The 16,729-nt window shown below is 41.3% G+C and overlaps 1 protein-coding gene across 3 annotated transcripts in view; it reads left to right on the forward strand.

Annotated features, from left to right (window-relative positions):
* ythdc1 (YTH N6-methyladenosine RNA binding protein C1) overlaps window positions 1-16,729 on the forward strand; it is a 90,973-nt gene that overhangs the window by 63,079 nt on the left and 11,165 nt on the right. For all 3 annotated transcript variants that reach the window (XM_063069247.1, XM_063069248.1, XM_063069250.1), the window contains 3 exons: window positions 11,814-11,898; window positions 11,978-12,144; window positions 14,945-15,027. In XM_063069247.1, coding sequence (XP_062925317.1) covers window positions 11,814-11,898; window positions 11,978-12,144; window positions 14,945-15,027 — 335 coding nt within the window. The remainder of the gene's footprint in view (window positions 1-11,813; window positions 11,899-11,977; window positions 12,145-14,944; window positions 15,028-16,729) is intronic.

Below are 16,729 nucleotides of genomic sequence, written 5' to 3' on the forward strand. Positions count from 1 at the left end.
TGTACAAAACTTCCTTCAGTTAGTCCTGACGAAGGGTCTCGGCCTGATACGTCGACTGCACCTCTTCCTATAGATGCTGCCTGGCCTGCTGCGTTCACCAGCAACTTTGATGTGTGTTGCTGTGTACAAAAGGGATAGTTTCCTTGAAGATGTTCTGTTAATTGAATTTTGTGGTTGTAATGTTACATGGTTGTAGTGGTTCTTGTGATTTTATTGCAAAATGTGGCTTAAAGTCAAAAACATGCATCCAAAGAATCAGTGACGTTATGGTGAAAATTGGAGCATTGCATGTAAGTGGAGAAATGGCCATAGTAGTAAATATTGACCTTGTAGCCTCTTAGAACTGCAGCAGTCTGGTTTCCACATTCCAACATTACAATATGATTCTCTAATAATTTTGAATCTCTTAATTCAACAATTGTTGACACCAGTATATTTGTCGAAATTTGAGAGTGTCTTTTGTGACATACCAATTCTCAGACTCCTAATGAAATATAACCACTCTCATGCCTCCTTTGTTGTTGCATCAATATGTTGGGCCCAGGATAGATCCTCAGATGTTGACACCCAGGAAGTTGAAACTGCTCACCCTTTCTGATCCCTTGATGAGGACTGGTATGTGTTACCCTGACTTCTCTTTCCTGAAGTCCACAATTTGCTGTGACACCACTCAACCAGCTGCTCCTGTATACTTCCTTGTCACCATCTGAAATTCTGCCAACAATAGTATGTCCTCAGCAGATTTATTGGTTACGTTTGAGCTGTGCCTAGCCCCACAATCATGGATGTAGCAAGTGTAGTGCAGTGGGCTAAGCACACATCCTTAAGATGCGCCAGTATTGTCAGCGAAGAGGAATTATTTTCAAACCACACAGACTGTGGTCTCCCAGTGATAAAGTCAAGAATCCAGTTGCAAAGGGCCAGATTTTGGGGCTTGTTTGGAGCACATTCTCTCTACTCTCTCAAGGGAAAGATCCCTTTAAACTTACCCATCTCATTTTAAACCTCCAATTTTAGACTTCCCTACTCCAAGATCATTCACATTATCTATGCCCCTTATCATTTTATTTGCTTCTACAAGCTCACTCCTTGGTCTCCTACACTCCACAGAAAACAGCCTGAACCTATCCATTCTTTACTTGTAACGTGAGCAGGTAACATCCCTATTAATCTTCTCAGCATTCTTTCGAGCTTAATGATATCCTTTATATAATGTGGGCAACCAAATGCAATTTCTCCAACATCTTGTTCTGATTGCTGACAGTCAACACTGGTGCACCTGAGGGGTGTGTGCTTAGCCCACTGCTCTACTCTCTCTATACCCATGACTGTGTGGCTAGGCATAGCTCAAATATCATCTATAAATTTGCTGATGATTCAACCATTGTCAGTAGAATCTCAGATGGAGATGAGAGGCCATACAGGAGTGGTTTTGCAGCAACAACCTTGCACTTGACGTCAGTAAGACGTAAGAGCTGATTGTGGATTTCAACAAGGTTAAGACAAGGTGGAGAGAGTGAGCAGTTTCAAGTTCCTGAGTGTCAAGATCTCAGATGGCCTAACCTGGTCCCAACATATCAACGTAGTCATAACGAAGGCAAGGCAGTGACTACTTCATTAGGAGTTTGAAGAGATTTGTTATATCAACAAACACACTCAAAAACTTCAGTAGATGTACTGTGGAGAGCATTCTGACAGGCTGCATTGCTGTCTGGTATGAGAGGGGGAGGTGGCGGGGAGGCTACTGCACAAGACCAGAAGAAGCTGCAGAAAGTTGTAAGTTTAGTCGGCTCCATCTTGGGTACTGGCCTACAAAGTACCCAGGACATCTTCAAGGAATGGTGTCTCAGAAAGGTAGCGTCAATTATTAAGGACCTCCAGCACCCAGGGCATGCCCTTTTCTCACTGTTACCATCAGGTGGGAGGTACAGAAGCCTGAAGGCAGACACTCAGCGATTCAGGAACAAGCTTCCTCCCCTCTGCCGTCCAATTTTTAAATAGACATTGAACCAGTGAACACTACCTCACTTTTTTAATATATATTCTGTTTTTTGCACAATTTTTAATCTATTCAATATACAGTGGCATGGAAAAGTTTGGGCACCCCTGGTCAAAATTTCTGTTACTGTGAATGGCTAAGTGAGTAAAAGATGAACTGATTTCCAAAAAGCATAAAGTTAGAGATGACACATTTCTTTCATATTCTAAGCAAGAAAACTTTTATTTCCATCTTTTACAGTTTCAAAATAACAAAAAAGGAAAAGGAAGCCCCTCACCTACCTGATTCCAGACTGTATCTCTCCAAACCAATTGCATCCATGTACCTATCCAAACTTCTAAGTATTACAGTTCAGCCCAATGTACCATTTCTGCTGGCAGCTCATTCCACGCTCTCATCACCCTCTGGATGAAGAAGTGAATAGCGAAGAATGCAGTCCTTAAATTCTAAACTGGAAATTGTAAATGGAGTAAGAATGCAGTGTTTATCTGAATGGACAAACAAATGCACCAAATGTTCTTAGTTAACAAATTTCTGATGTTCTGTTACTTGTTTTCAGCTTTATTAAAATAACTATTTCTGAATTATTCTTTCACTGTCCATTTTAAAACTCTCAAAACAGTCCCCACTGCTTATTCCCCATCTTCTCAATTATTAACAATAACAGTGTACGATTTATGAAAACCGAGCACTTGAGAGATATACTGAGAGTTGTAGAGTAAGTGTTTTCTCCCCCTTTAAAAATACTTGACACCCAAGGGAAAGATCAGTCAGATGAGAGACTAGTTAAAACTATTAGAGCCCATAAAATCCAAGACATGTTGGTAACTAGATCCAGAATGGCTTAGAGTAGAAGACAGTGGGTGATGGTAGAGTGTTGATTGGATGTCTGTGACTAGTGGTATCCCACAGGGATTGGTACTGAAACCCTTGCTCTTCATAATATCTTGAATCAGTAAATAGACAGATGACAAAGATTGGTGGAGTTGTGGAAGGTAGTCTTTATTTGCAGAGAGGCATTGATATGTTGGTGAAATAGACTTAAAAATAACAAATGGTGTTTAATTCAGACAAATGTAAGATGCACTTTGGAATTACTGATGGGGCTAAGATACCATGAATGGTACAGTTTTAAAGATCTTTAAGAAACAGAAGGACTTTTGAGTATGGCATAGATCATTGAAGGTTCATTAGTCAGGGTTGATGCAAAAATGGGGAGGTTATGCTCAAACCTGTAAATCCTAGGTCAGACCTCAGCCTAAGTACCATGTGCAGCTGTGGTTACCACACTTGAAAGATGTGATTGCTCTGGAGAGGATGAAGAGGAGATTCACCAGCATGTGTCGTGAAATTTGTTAACTTAGTAGGAGCAGTTCAATGCAATACATCATAATATAGAAAGGAATAAAAATAAATTAATTTTAATATATATATAATCTTATCTGGCCCACAGAGGAATTTGCAGTGGGAGGGGAAAGATCCAGTTGTCATGGTCCATATGGGTATCAACGACATAACAAGGAAAGAGGTTCTGCTGAGAGAATTTGAGCAGCTAGGGACTGAATTAAAAAGCAGAACGGAAAAGGTAGTAACCTCTGGATTACTACCTGAGCTACGTGCAAATAGGCACAGGATCAAGAAGATTAGAGAGTTAAATGCGTGGCTGAAGGATTGGTGTGGGAGAAGTAAGTTTGAATTCATGGGAAACTGGCAACACCACTCTTGGTGTTGAAGGAGGGAGCTGTTCCATTGGGACAGACTTCACCAGAACCGTGATGGGACCTAGATTCTGGCGAATTGCATAACTGGGGCTGTGGATTGGCTTTAATCTAAATGATGGGGGTGTGTTCAACAAATTGAAGAAGTATGGATAAGGTAAAAGAGAAAAAGTGTGGATAAAGGTAAAGTAAAAACAAAACAAAGAGAAAAGTAAGGGTGGAGTACAGAAAAGTCAACATAAGAAGTAGGAGCAAGAGTAGGCCATCTGGCCCGTCCATCCTGCTCCGCCATTCAATAAATTCATGGTTCATCTGGCCATGGACTTGTCTCCGCATACCTGCCTTTTCCCCATAACCCTTAACTCCCCTACTATATTGAAAATTTTCTCCAACCTTGTCTTAAATATATTTACTGAAGTACCCTCCACTGCTTCATTGGGCAGAGAATTCCACAGAGTCACCACTCTGGGAAAATCAGTTTTTCCTCATCTCCATCCTAAATCTACTCCCCTGAATCTTAAGGCTATGTCCCCTAGTTGCAGTCTCACCTACAAGTGGATACAACTTTGCTGCCTCTATCTTAACTCCTTTCATAATTTTATGTTTCTATAAGATCTCTCATTCAAGTGCAAAAGAGACAAAGATTTACAACATTTTAACAGTGCCATGAGTGCAAGGGCACTTTATCTGAACGCCTGTAGTATTTGAAACAAGGTCCATGAACTTGTGGTACAAATCAGTATACAGGGGTATGATTTAGTGGCTGTTTCAGAAATGTGGTTGCAGAGGATTGGGAATTAAATATCCAAGGATATCGGGTAACACGGAAGGATAGGCAGGAAAGTAAAGTAGGTGGGGTTGCGCTCTTAATTAAGAATGAAATCAAGGTGATAGTGAGATATAAAATCTAAGGAGCAGAATGTTGAATCCATCTGGGTAGAGATTAGGAATGGTAAGGGTAAAATCACTGGTGGGAGTTATCTATAGGCCACCGAATAATAACATTGCAGTGCATAGGCAATAAACCAAGAAATATCTGAGGCATGTGAGAATGGAACAGCAGTTATCGTGGGGGACTTTAACTTACTCGAGATTGGATGAATAAAGTTGTTTGAGGCGATCTTGAGGAGGCCTTCAGAGAATGCACAAGTGATAGCTTTCTTGAACAGCATGTTAGTGAACCTACAAGAGAATGTGCTGTCTTGGATCTGGTCCTATGCAAGTGATCTTGTAGTTGGAAAGAGTGATCGCAGTATGATTGAGTTTCCTGTACAAATGGAGTGTGTAGTAGTTCGATCTAAAGTCAGTGTTTTATGCCTAAACAAGGGAGATTACAACAGGATGAGGGAGGAGTTGGATAGGGTAGACTGGGAACACAGGCTATATGGTGGGACGGTTGAACAGTGTAAGACTTTCAAAGACATTTTTCCTGGTGCTCAACAAAAATATATTCCAGTTAAAAGCAAGAACAGTAAGGGTTGTGGGAGCCAGCCATGGATACCTAAGGAAATAAAGGAAGGCATCAAACTGAAAGCTCATGCTCACAAAGTCACCAAGAGTAGTGCGAAACTGGAAGATTGGGAAAACTTTAAGAAGCAACAAAGAATAACTAAGCAAGCAATAAGGAAAGGGAAGATATTTTATGAAAACAAACTAGCACAAAATATAAAAACGGATAGTAAAAGTGAAAAGGGTGACTAAGATGAGCATATGTTCCTTAGAGAAGGAGAATTGATACTGGGTAATGAGGAAATGGCAGAGGCTTTGAATCACTATTTTGTCTGTCTTCACGGTGGAGGGCGCTCTTAAGGTTCCGAAGAGAGATGATATGGATGTGATGGGAGGTGAGGACCTCGATACAACAACTATCACTAGAGATAGTGCTGAGCAAACTTGTGGGCCTGAAGATAGACGAGTCCCCGACCTTGATGGAGTGCATCCCTAGGTGCTGAAAGAAATGGCAGAGGCTATAGTAGAGGCTTTGGTGATAACTTGCCAAAGTTCTCTGGACTCTGGGAAGGTGCTGGCGGGTCAGCGCTGTTCACGATGTACATTAATGATCGAGAAAAAGGGACTAAGTATAGTGTATCTAAGTTTACTGATGACACTAAATTGAGTGGAAAAGCAAATTGTGCAGAGAATATGGAGAGTCTAGAGAGATATAGATTGGTGAAGTGAGTGGGCAAGCATCTCTCAAATGGAGTACGATGCTGGTAAATGCGAGGTCATCCACTTTGGAAGGAAAAGTGGAAGATTAGATTATTATTTAAACGGTAAAAGATTGTAGCACGCTGCTGTGCAGAGGGACTTAGTGGTGCTTGTGTATGAACCACAAAAGATTGGTGTGCAGGTGCAGCAGGCTGTCAAGAAGGTAAATGGAATGCTATTACATTGAAGTCTACAGCACGTTACAGGCCCTTTGGCCCACAGTGTTGTGCCAGCCATGTAATCTACTCTAGAAACATAGAAAATAGGTGCAGGAGTAGGAACAGCTGAGAACTTCCCTACTGCATATCCGTCTGTTTTTCTAAGCTCCATGTACCTAACTAAGAGTCTCTTAAGAGACTCATTTATACCTACCTCTAGCACCATCCCTGGCAGTGCATTCCATGCATTGGTAACCCTAACTCTGTGCAAAACTTACCTCTGACATCCCCCTTATACCTACTTCCAAGCACCTTAAAACTATGCTGCCTTGTGTTAGCCATTTCAGCCCTGGGAAAAAGCCTCTGACTAGCCATACAATCAATGCCTCTCATCATCTCTATCAGGTCATCTCTCATCCTCCGTTACTCCAAGGAGAAAAGACCCACTTCTCTCAACCTATTCTCATAAAACATGCTCTCCAATCCAGAAAACATCCTTGCAAATCTCCTCTGCACTCACTCTCTATAGTATCCACATCATTTCTGTGGTGAGGTGACCAGAAATGAACACAGTACTCCAAGTGGGGTCTAGTTAAGGTCTTCTATACCTGTAACATTACCTCATGGCTCTTGAACGTAATCCCTCTGATGAAGGTCAATACACCAAACGTCATCTTCACAATACTGTCAACCTGCACAGCAGTTTTGATTGTTCTCTGGACACAGAGCCCAGGATCTCTTACCATTAATATTATATTCTGTTAATGAACCACTTCATACATTTCTAGGTTGAACTCCATCTGCCACTCCTCAGCCCAATTCTACATCCTATCAATGTCCTGCTGACAACCCTCCAGACTACCCACAACATCCCCAACTTCTGTGTCATCAGCAAATTTACTAACCTACCCTTCTTCATCCAGGACATTTATAAAAATCACAAAGAGCAAGGGTCCCAGAACAGATCCCTGCAGAAGACCACTGGTCACCATCCTCCATACAGAATACAAACCCTGTACAACCACCCTTTTCCTTCTGTGGGCAAGCAAATTCTGGATCCATATACACTACATCCACTGCTCTGCCTTCATCAATGTGTTTTGTTATATTCTGAAAGAATTCAATCAGGCTAGTAAGGCATGACCTGCCCTTGACAAAGTCATGCTGACTACCCCTAATCAGATTATGTCTTTCCAAAGGCTCATAAACCCTGTCTCTCAGGATCTTCTCCAACAACTTGCCTACTACTGAAGTAAGACTCACTGGTCTTTAATTTTGTTTCTTGAGCCAGGGAACAGCATTTTTAACCCTCCAATCCTCTGGTACTTCACCCGTTCCTAATTGATGATGCAAAGATCATCAAAGATCATCGCCAGAGGCTCAGCAATCTCCTCACTCGCTTCCCACAGTAGCCAGGGCTATATCTCATACAGACACAGCAACTTGTCTTAACTTAATACCTTTCAAAAGCTCGAGCACATCCTCTTTCTTAATGTCTATATACTCAAGCATTTCAGTCCGCTGTCAGTCATCCCCACAATTGCCAAGGTCCCTTTCCGTGGTGAATATTGAAGCGAAGTATTCATTATGTACTTCCGCTACCTCCTCCGATTCCATGCACACATCTGCACTATCACACCTGATTGGTCCTATTCTGAAATGGCTTATCCTCCTGCTCTTCACATACTTGTAGAATGCCTTAGGGTTTTCCTTAATCCTGCTTGCCAAGACCTTTTCCTGGCCCCTTCTAGCTCTCCTAATTTCATTCTTAAGCTCCTTCCTGGCAGCCTTGTAATTTTCTAGAGCTCTGTCAGTACCTAGTTTCTTGAACCCTTCGTGAGCTTTTCTTCTTGACTAGACTTTCTACATGTTTTCTACACTGTGGTTCTTTTACCCTACTATCCTTTTCCTGCCTCAATGGAACATACCTCTGCAGAATGCCATGCAAATATTTCCTGAATGTTGCATTTCCCTGAGAGCATATGCTCCCAATTTCTACTCCCATGTTTCTGCCTAATAGCATCATATTTCCCCTACCTGAATTAAATGTTTTCACAAATTATCTGCTTCTATCCCTCTCCAGCGCTATGGTAAAGGAGGTAGAGTTGTGATTACTACCTCCAAAATGCTCTCACACCTGACCAGGCTCATTTCCCAATACTAGATCAGGTACAGCCTCTCCTTTAGTTGGTTTATCCACATATTGTGGCTGGCTACCTTCCTGAACACACCATCCAAACCCCTTGCTCCAAGGAGATGCCAGTCAATATTTGGGAAGTTAAAATCGCCCATCACAACAACACCATTCCAGAATCTGCCTCTCTATCTGCTCCTCGATGCCTGTTACTGTTGGGCGGTCTATAAAGAAACACCCAGTAGAGTTATTGCCTCCTTCATGTTTCTGACTTCCACCCACACTGACTCAGTAGACAATCCCTCCACGACTTCCTCCTTTTCTGCAGCCGTGATACTATCTCTGATTAGCAATGCCACGCCCTACCTCTTTTGCTTCCCTCACTGTCCTATTTGAAACATCTAAAGCCCGGCACACTCAGCAGCCTTTTCTGCCCAAGGTCTCCAAGTCATCAACGGCTGCAATATCATAGTTGCACTTATTGATCCATGCTCCATGCAAACAAGTTCATGCACCTTGTTTATGATACTCTTTGCATTAAAATAAGACGCATCTCAACCCATCTGGTTGAGTGCATCATTGCTCTATCATCTGCCTACCCCTCCTCACAAACTCCCTACAAGCTATCTCTGCTTGTGCGCCATCCACCCCATCCTCTGGCTGTTCACTTTGGTTCCCATCTCCCTGCAAATCTGGTTTAAACCCTCTCCAATGGCATTAGCAAACTTGCCTCCCAGGATATAGGTTCCCCTCCAGTTCAGGTGCAACCCACCCCATTTGTACAGGTCACCCCTTCCCCAGAAAAGGTTCCAATGATCCAAGAACTTGAAACCCTGCCCTCTGTACCACCTCCTCAGCCACTCATTCGTCTCCGCTACCTTCCTGTCTTGTGGCACCGAGAATAATACGGAACTCCCTAAGCTTCACAGGACCTCTACCCCTCTCCTGCCTATGTCATTGGTACCAATATGTACCATGACCTCTGGCTGCTCACCCTCCCCTTCAAGAATATTCTACAACTGCTCAGAAACAACTTGGACCCTAGCAACAGGGAGGCAACAGACTATCCTGGTGTCTCTTTTGCAGAGTCTCCTATCTGTCCCCCTAACTAGCGAGTTGCCTATGACTTGCTCCGCCTGACTTCACATTACTCTTCTGACACTCAGAGCTGACCGCAGTGCTATTGATCTGGCTGCTGTTGCTGAGGGGAATGGTCACAGAGGGACCCTGCACTGACTTCTTTCTCCCTTTACCTCTCTCGGTGTTCACCCACCTACTTCCTGAATTCAGCACTCTGGGTGTATCCACCTGCTCAAAAGTTTTACCTATCAATTGCTATGCCTCCTGGATGACCCTTACTTCATCCAACTTCAGCTCCAGCTCATTAATACGGTCTTTTAGAGCTGGAGTTGGCTGCACCTCCCACAGGTGTAGTCATCAGGGAGACCATCAGGTTTCATGAATTCCCACGTCCTGCAGGAGGAGCATTCCACTGCCATATCTGCCATCCTGGCGCCACTGGACTTCGGGCAACCAAAACCAAGTCAGTAATAATGAAAGGAGAAATCTACCATTGATACCTGTTTCTTTCGCCTCTGCCTCTCCTCCTCAAAGCCTGAGTCAAACACACAGTTCCCACTCTGACTAGCCCACAATCTGATGATTGCCGCTCCACTAGACCCTATCTCTCTTTCATGGTTTTAAAAAAACATGGAAAGGGAAAGGTGCTCCGTCTGCTTCCACTGCCGCTGATGTCCTCGATGCTTTCCGCACCTGCACACTGGCCTTCCGTGTTAGAAGGATTGAATTTAAGAGCAGGGAGGTTATGCTGCAACTGTACAGGGTCTTGAGGTCATGTCTGGAGTATTTTGTCTCCTTACTTGAGGAAGGCTATATTGGCTTTGGAGATAGTGCAGAGGAGGTTCACCAGCTCGACTCCAGAGATTGGGTGGGTACAGGGGTTACCTATAAGGAGAGATTGAGTTGCCTGGGACTGTACTCACTGGAATTCAGAAGAATGAGGATATCTTATAGAAACATATAAAATTATGAAAGGGATATACAAGATAGAGGCAGGAAAGATGTTTCCACTGGTAGGTGAGTCTCGAACTAGAGGACATAGCCTCAAGATTTGGGGGAGTAAGTTTGGGATGAAGATGAGGAGAACTGCTTTTCCCCAAGAGTTGTGAATCTGTGGAATTCTCTGCCCAATGAAGTAGTGGAAGCTACCTCAGTAAATGTACTTAAGATGAGATTGGTTGATTTTTGTATAGTAGGGGAGTTGAGGGTTATGAGGAAATGGCAGGTTGGTGGAGATGAGTCTATGGTCAGAGCAGCCATGATCTTATTGAAGGGTGGAGCAGGCTCAATGGGCCGGATGGCTGCCTCCTGCTCCTATTTCTTATGTAAGTGTTTTGCAAGCAAATAAAACTGAGAATCAAATAACTGCATAAATTCAGCAAATTGTTCTCTGATCTATAGAAGATACTTTTAAGAGATGTTTAGATAAGCACATAAATGTGAGGGAAATGGAATAATATGGACATTTCCATGGTTTGACACGACATTGTGGGACGAAGGGCTTGTTCCTGTGCTTGTCTATTTTTTATCACCAGAATATTTTACGATGTATGTCAATGATTTGGTCTATGGGATTAATGGATTTGTGGCTAAATTTGCCGATTATACAAAGATAGGTGGAGGTACGGCTGACTTAGATAGTTTAGGGGAATGGTCAAAGAAGTGGGAAATGAAATACAATGTTGGAAAGTGTATGGTCATGCACTTTGGTGGAAGAAATAAACAGGAAGACTATTATTTAGATGGGGAGAGAATTCAAAATGCAGAGGTGCAAAGGGACTTGGAGTCCTTGTGCAGGATACCCTAAAGGTTAACCTCCAGGTTGAGTTGGTGGTGAAGAAGGCAAATTCAATGTTGGCATTCATTTCTAGAGGTATAGAATTTAAGAGCAGAGATGTGATGTTGAGGCTCTATAAGGCAATCGTGAGACCACACTTGGAGTATTGTATGCAGTTTTGGGCTTCTCATTTTAGAAAGGTTATACTGACATTGGAGAGGGTTCAGAGAAGATTCCTGAGAATGATTCCAGGAATAAAAGAGTTACCGTGAGGAGCGTCTGGCAGCTCTTGGGCTGTGTTCCCTGGAGTTCAGGAGAATGAGGGGGGATCTCATAGAAACATTCAGACTGTTAAAAGGCCTGAACAGATTAGATGTGATAAAGTTATTTCCCATGGTAGGGGAGTCCAGGACAAGAGGGCACAACTTCAGAAGGACGTCCATTTAGAACAGAGATGTTGAGAAATTACTTTAGTCAGCGGGTGGTAAATCTGTGAAATTTGTTGCCACGAGCAGCTGTGGAGGCCAAGCTATTGGGTGTATTTAAGGCAGAGATGGATAGGTTCTTGATTAGCCAGGGCATCAAACGGAGAAGGCAGGGGAGTGGGGATGACTGGAAGAATTGGGTCAGCCCCTGATTGAATTGGAGCAGACTCGATGGGCTGAATGGCCTACTTCTGCTCCTATATCTTATGGTCTTAACAGTTAGCTGTTTGTAATATTCTAACTTTCTTTTCCAGACGCGAGTTGCCATTTACAAAAACAGGGCATCTTGTCAACCTTTGGAATGAGAATAAACCAGTCAAAATTGGACGGGATGGGCAGGTATATCAGTTAACTTTTCTGATTTATTGTAGACTTGAAATGTGGTGCTCTTTATTCATTCAGTCATTTATTTGTGTAGGAAATTGAACCTGAGTGTGGCACACAGCTTTGTCTCCTATTCCCACCGGATGAAAGCATTGACTTGTATCAATTCATTCATAAAATGCGGCACAAGAAAAGAGTGCATTCTCAGCCACGATCAAGGGGGCGACCTCCTCGCCGTGATCCTGTCCGGGAAGTGGGAAGGTTAGAAACGTTCTTTGGACTGATAGTAGGCACTTGTAATGGAATAACATGATGGAGCACTAAGAGTCACCAATTCATGGTACCAGCGATACAGAAGATCATTTTAAAATCCTCATGCCAAGCTGCATGGACTAGTCTGTGGCTTCAGTGAGGATTACACAGCGTGTGGTGCTTTCGCATTGGCTTTTCGTCTTCGAGTAAAAGAGGAGCCATACATGTCTAAAGCATTAATGTCCACAATGAACTGTAATAAAAAGGTGTATTTATATTATTTTGAATGCAACGTTAGAGTAGTACATCCTGTATGCAACCTGCATGGAGAGAGTGAGGTGTTCTGTAGAAGTAATTAAATCTTGGTGTGGTAGGTGGAGTGTAAATTATATATTTTTAATGGTAAACTTGCTTTTGTAATATCTTGTGAAAGCCTTTTTTTTCCAGGTATATTCCTGTGGATAATAATGTGGCCTGGGACTTAAAGGATCAGTATCTATTAATTTTGCAGAAGATGACATCTCATTTTGGGTTAAGTTATTTTATCTTGTTCAAGAAGAGCATTAAATATGGGACTGTTTCACTTGGTGCTACACCGTGGTCACCGTGACGCATACACCTATTGAAAGTATTCCTTACAGTTAGTCACAGTGAATACCTATCCATCAAGCTGCTGAGCTTCTGAAAACATCCACGTGGTTAGGGTTTTTTGTAAAAGGGAAAATCGATGGCCCTTGGAGACCTGGCAACAAACCAGACAGTGGATGTTGCTGAGTCCGTGTGCGTTCTTCCTAGATGTCCACAGTGCCACTGGACCTGTACAATTTGAAGCCACCTCATTGAGCACTGAGCACTGAGCACTGCTTATGAACAGTATGCAGTTTCCCTCCTGACCCTGGGGGGAGAAAAGGGGTGTTCACACTGTGAAAATGCGGAGAATTTCAAAGAACTGAGATGTAACTACTGTGCTTAGTGCTTTTGCCTGTAGCCAACTACCAAACAACAGATTTAAATCTTTCAATACCCTCCACACTCTGTCAAAGGACTATGGATTGTTGTAGTTTGCTGGGATACAGATGTTTCCTTTAATGAAAAGCACCTGTGGTAGGTAGAAAATAATCAACAGTGGCCCATTTCTTTGATCTAGTGGACTGTCGATTTAGGTAGGAGGAAACCTGGCAGTACCCTTCCCTTTGGCTTTCATGGACTATGCGGCCAGCTGTCTTTTCAAGTTATAAGCCAAGGGGTACACTGTGCTATTTTAAAGGTCTTTGTGAATGGAATTTATTTTTTTGCACTGGACTGCAATAGCATTGCTACCACAACACCTGCTCAACTTGCCAGGCCCTCCTTTTATGTTTGTGGCTCACGCATCATAAGTCATTAGTTTGGACTGCTTTATGAACTTTACTGTCAAATTAAAATCTTCGTTTGCGTGGTCAAAAAGCAACTACAAGAAGCGGTATGTTCCTCCTTTAACCAGCATTTTATATAAACTTGCTGTTGTTTCCCTTGTTTTGTTTTAAGTAATAGGGTGAGAAAAATCCAGTTTTCTTAATTACTTGTGTTACTGGGCTGAGGAATGATAATTTATTACGATAAGCCAGTTTTTCCAAAGTATCTCACTCATTTCTGCCTAGACAAAACTGGGTAACCCAAATGGACATGGTTTAAACAGCTTCTCTGCTACAAATGCATAGTGTCTCAGCTTCTATTCCAGTAGTTAACAGCTATTTTACTTCTGTAGTATCAGATTGGGTAGTTGGACATTATCATTTCAAAACTTCAATACAATATGAAATTGGAATCCGGGCTGTAACTGCTTGCACCTCAGCTCAGTAATAAGATTAGATCTCGAACTAATGAATTTTTCTCACTGTAAATAATTTTTATGCCATTTTTTATTTTAAATACCGAAAACCTTTGCAACAGAAAACTGGTGTAAATAATTCAGTATAAACATAACCGGTCATCGTTTTTCCTGTTAACTTTGAACGAACAAGGCTTGCAAGTTTCTTTGTTTAAGGACTCTTGTTTTCACTGTTTTATCCCCATGAAAATAGGAAATTGTGATTTTGCACCTTGGTATGAATCACATCTGAAATAGGTTTCACTTTTTGATCTCTACCCATATTTATTCACTTGTCGCATTGTCAATACAAGTGTGCACGTTTACTAGAAAGGATAGGGAAAGTTGTTGGATACTTAAGCTATGTTGTGTTATAATTTGAAAATCTGGTTGCAATGTCTTAATCTGCTGCCTGATACTTTTCAACTGTTGTTTCAGACCTTGTGTGCAGTATTTGAATATTTTTAGCTATTAATGCAAGTTTCAAAAAAAGAAAGAAAAATGCCATTGTGTCAACATTATAACATACTGTGCATTCCAATTTAATGAAAGTTAGTTTTTTAAAACTTTGTTGCTTTATTAAACGTAATGTGAGGTGTAACAAATGCAGCTTTATACATGTGTACCCACTGTGTTTCTAATATCAGATCCAATTTGGGCATCTTTTTACACATTTTAAAAATGCGTAATATAGATTCTTTTCTCTTTTGTTTTAGTTTTAAAGTTTTAGAAAATAAAAATTATGTACACTAACTCCAAATATTTTAGTAGGATAATACAAATATCATCCAACTTATTTGATAAAACTGTCATTGACAGTTATTTCTGATCAATGAATTGCAAGGAAACATCTGTTTAGCATTTCTTGATTGCTAACTTCAATTTTTGCATTGGTCGGCTTTTCAATTGTATTCATGGTTTTTTGGTTTCATAATGATTCTGTTTACCTAATTTACGTAGGCGTCGACCAGAAGATTTTGACTCATATAACACCAGAAAGAGACCAAGGATTGACTACCCACCAGAATTCTCACAAAGAACAGGTCAATATCTTGCAGCATATTGAAATGAGTTAGAAATGTGGCACTTCTATGAAGTCAATGTGCAGAAATGCTTTTATTTTCTACCCGTTCAAGAATGACATTGTTTAGTTGGTCTTGAGTCTCTGAACACAGTAGTTTGCTGCTAGATTTATGCTTTATGGAGTCCTTGTGTTTCCTAAATAAAATCTAACCAAAAAACTGTTTGGTTTCCACTTCAGGTAGGTGTTCTGTTAACCAATTCAGCCAGTTACCTGTGAAGGTTTGTGTTGAGCAGATGTAGGCAATAAACCAACGAGTAAAGACAGGTTGGGCCACATAACAAATTGAATAACCGATCTTTGTAGATGCAGCATACCAAATTCTAAAGCGGATACAGTTTGTGTGGTTTGAATAGTGCAATGTTAATTAATTTTTGAATAACACTAATGACTGGGTAAATAGGCTAAGTGCTGGTGTTTAACTGTCTGCATTTTCACCTTGTGGTGGAGGATAGGCGATCGATGCTTCATTTTAAGTTAGTGAAATTGAGAGTCTACAATCCAGGCATCAAATTGGTTGTTACTAACCCAATGAAAGCCAAAACTGCACAATAATAGAATTGAATGAGCACAATAAAAAGGTCCATGTGTACAATAATTAAGTTTCAATTAAATTTGTTAGTATTTATATATTCTAGTCAATCTAGCAGTTTAATATTAATTAGAACATTTTAGAACATGCAAATGCATAATAATGTAGCACAGGCTATTGTTGCTGTGCTGGCTCTTTCACAGATGTTTAATTACTCTTCCTCTCCTTTAAACAGTCACATTTTTCCTTTTCATCTATTAACCTAGTTACCTTCCCTTTTTAGAAAATGTTCTTGGGCATCAGACTGAAAACATTCATAACTTTGCATCTTTATGTTGTTCAGAAGGGCTTATGTATGGCTCATTAGTTTTGTTACTCAAGTGCCCAGTTGCTTGGGTGGACAGAAATGGCAGCTGATTAATTTTAGAAGGCCTGAAAGTTCACCTTCACATGAAAAGTAATGCCACGCTCTAGCTATTTAGTTTTTGAATTTTTCTGTGCATTTTGTGGTAGGGCTTTCTACCTTGTAGGGGAACACAGTTTAATATAACCTTTGGAATCCAGCTGTAGAGTTTGTGTCCTGTGTCATCTTCCACCCATTTATCTCGGCCCATATTCCAGAAATTTTCCACTGCTCTGAAACTGCTGCATTGTAAGTACTTAAAACAACAATATTCTCAGTTCACTCAAAGTACATTGCCAATGAAGTGTTCTCCCAAATGGAGAATATCTCAACTTTATTTCTAGAAAGTATTTCAGGATGTTGATGGTAATTGCAGAATGCTCACATTCCATAGAAATAAAGATTTTGTGGTTGCATCGTTTATATTTTTAACATTGGTCTTTCAGGCAGAATAAAATCTGCTTAAACTAATAACACAAATAATTGTAAACAACAGGAATTCTGCAGATGCTGGAAATTCAAGCAACATACATCAAAGTTGCTGGTGAACGCAGCAGGCCAGGCAGCATCTATAGGAAGAAGTGCAGTCGACGTTTCAGGCCGAGACCCAGTCCTGACGAAGGGTCTCGGCCTGAAACGTCGACTGCACTTCTTCCTATAGATGCTGCCTGGCCTGCTGCGTTCACCAGCAACTTTGATGTATGTTACACAAATAATTGTACTTTTCAT

This window comes from Mobula hypostoma, chromosome 16 (assembly GCF_963921235.1).
Source record: "Mobula hypostoma chromosome 16, sMobHyp1.1, whole genome shotgun sequence".
NCBI classification, from domain to species: domain Eukaryota; kingdom Metazoa; phylum Chordata; class Chondrichthyes; order Myliobatiformes; family Myliobatidae; genus Mobula; species Mobula hypostoma.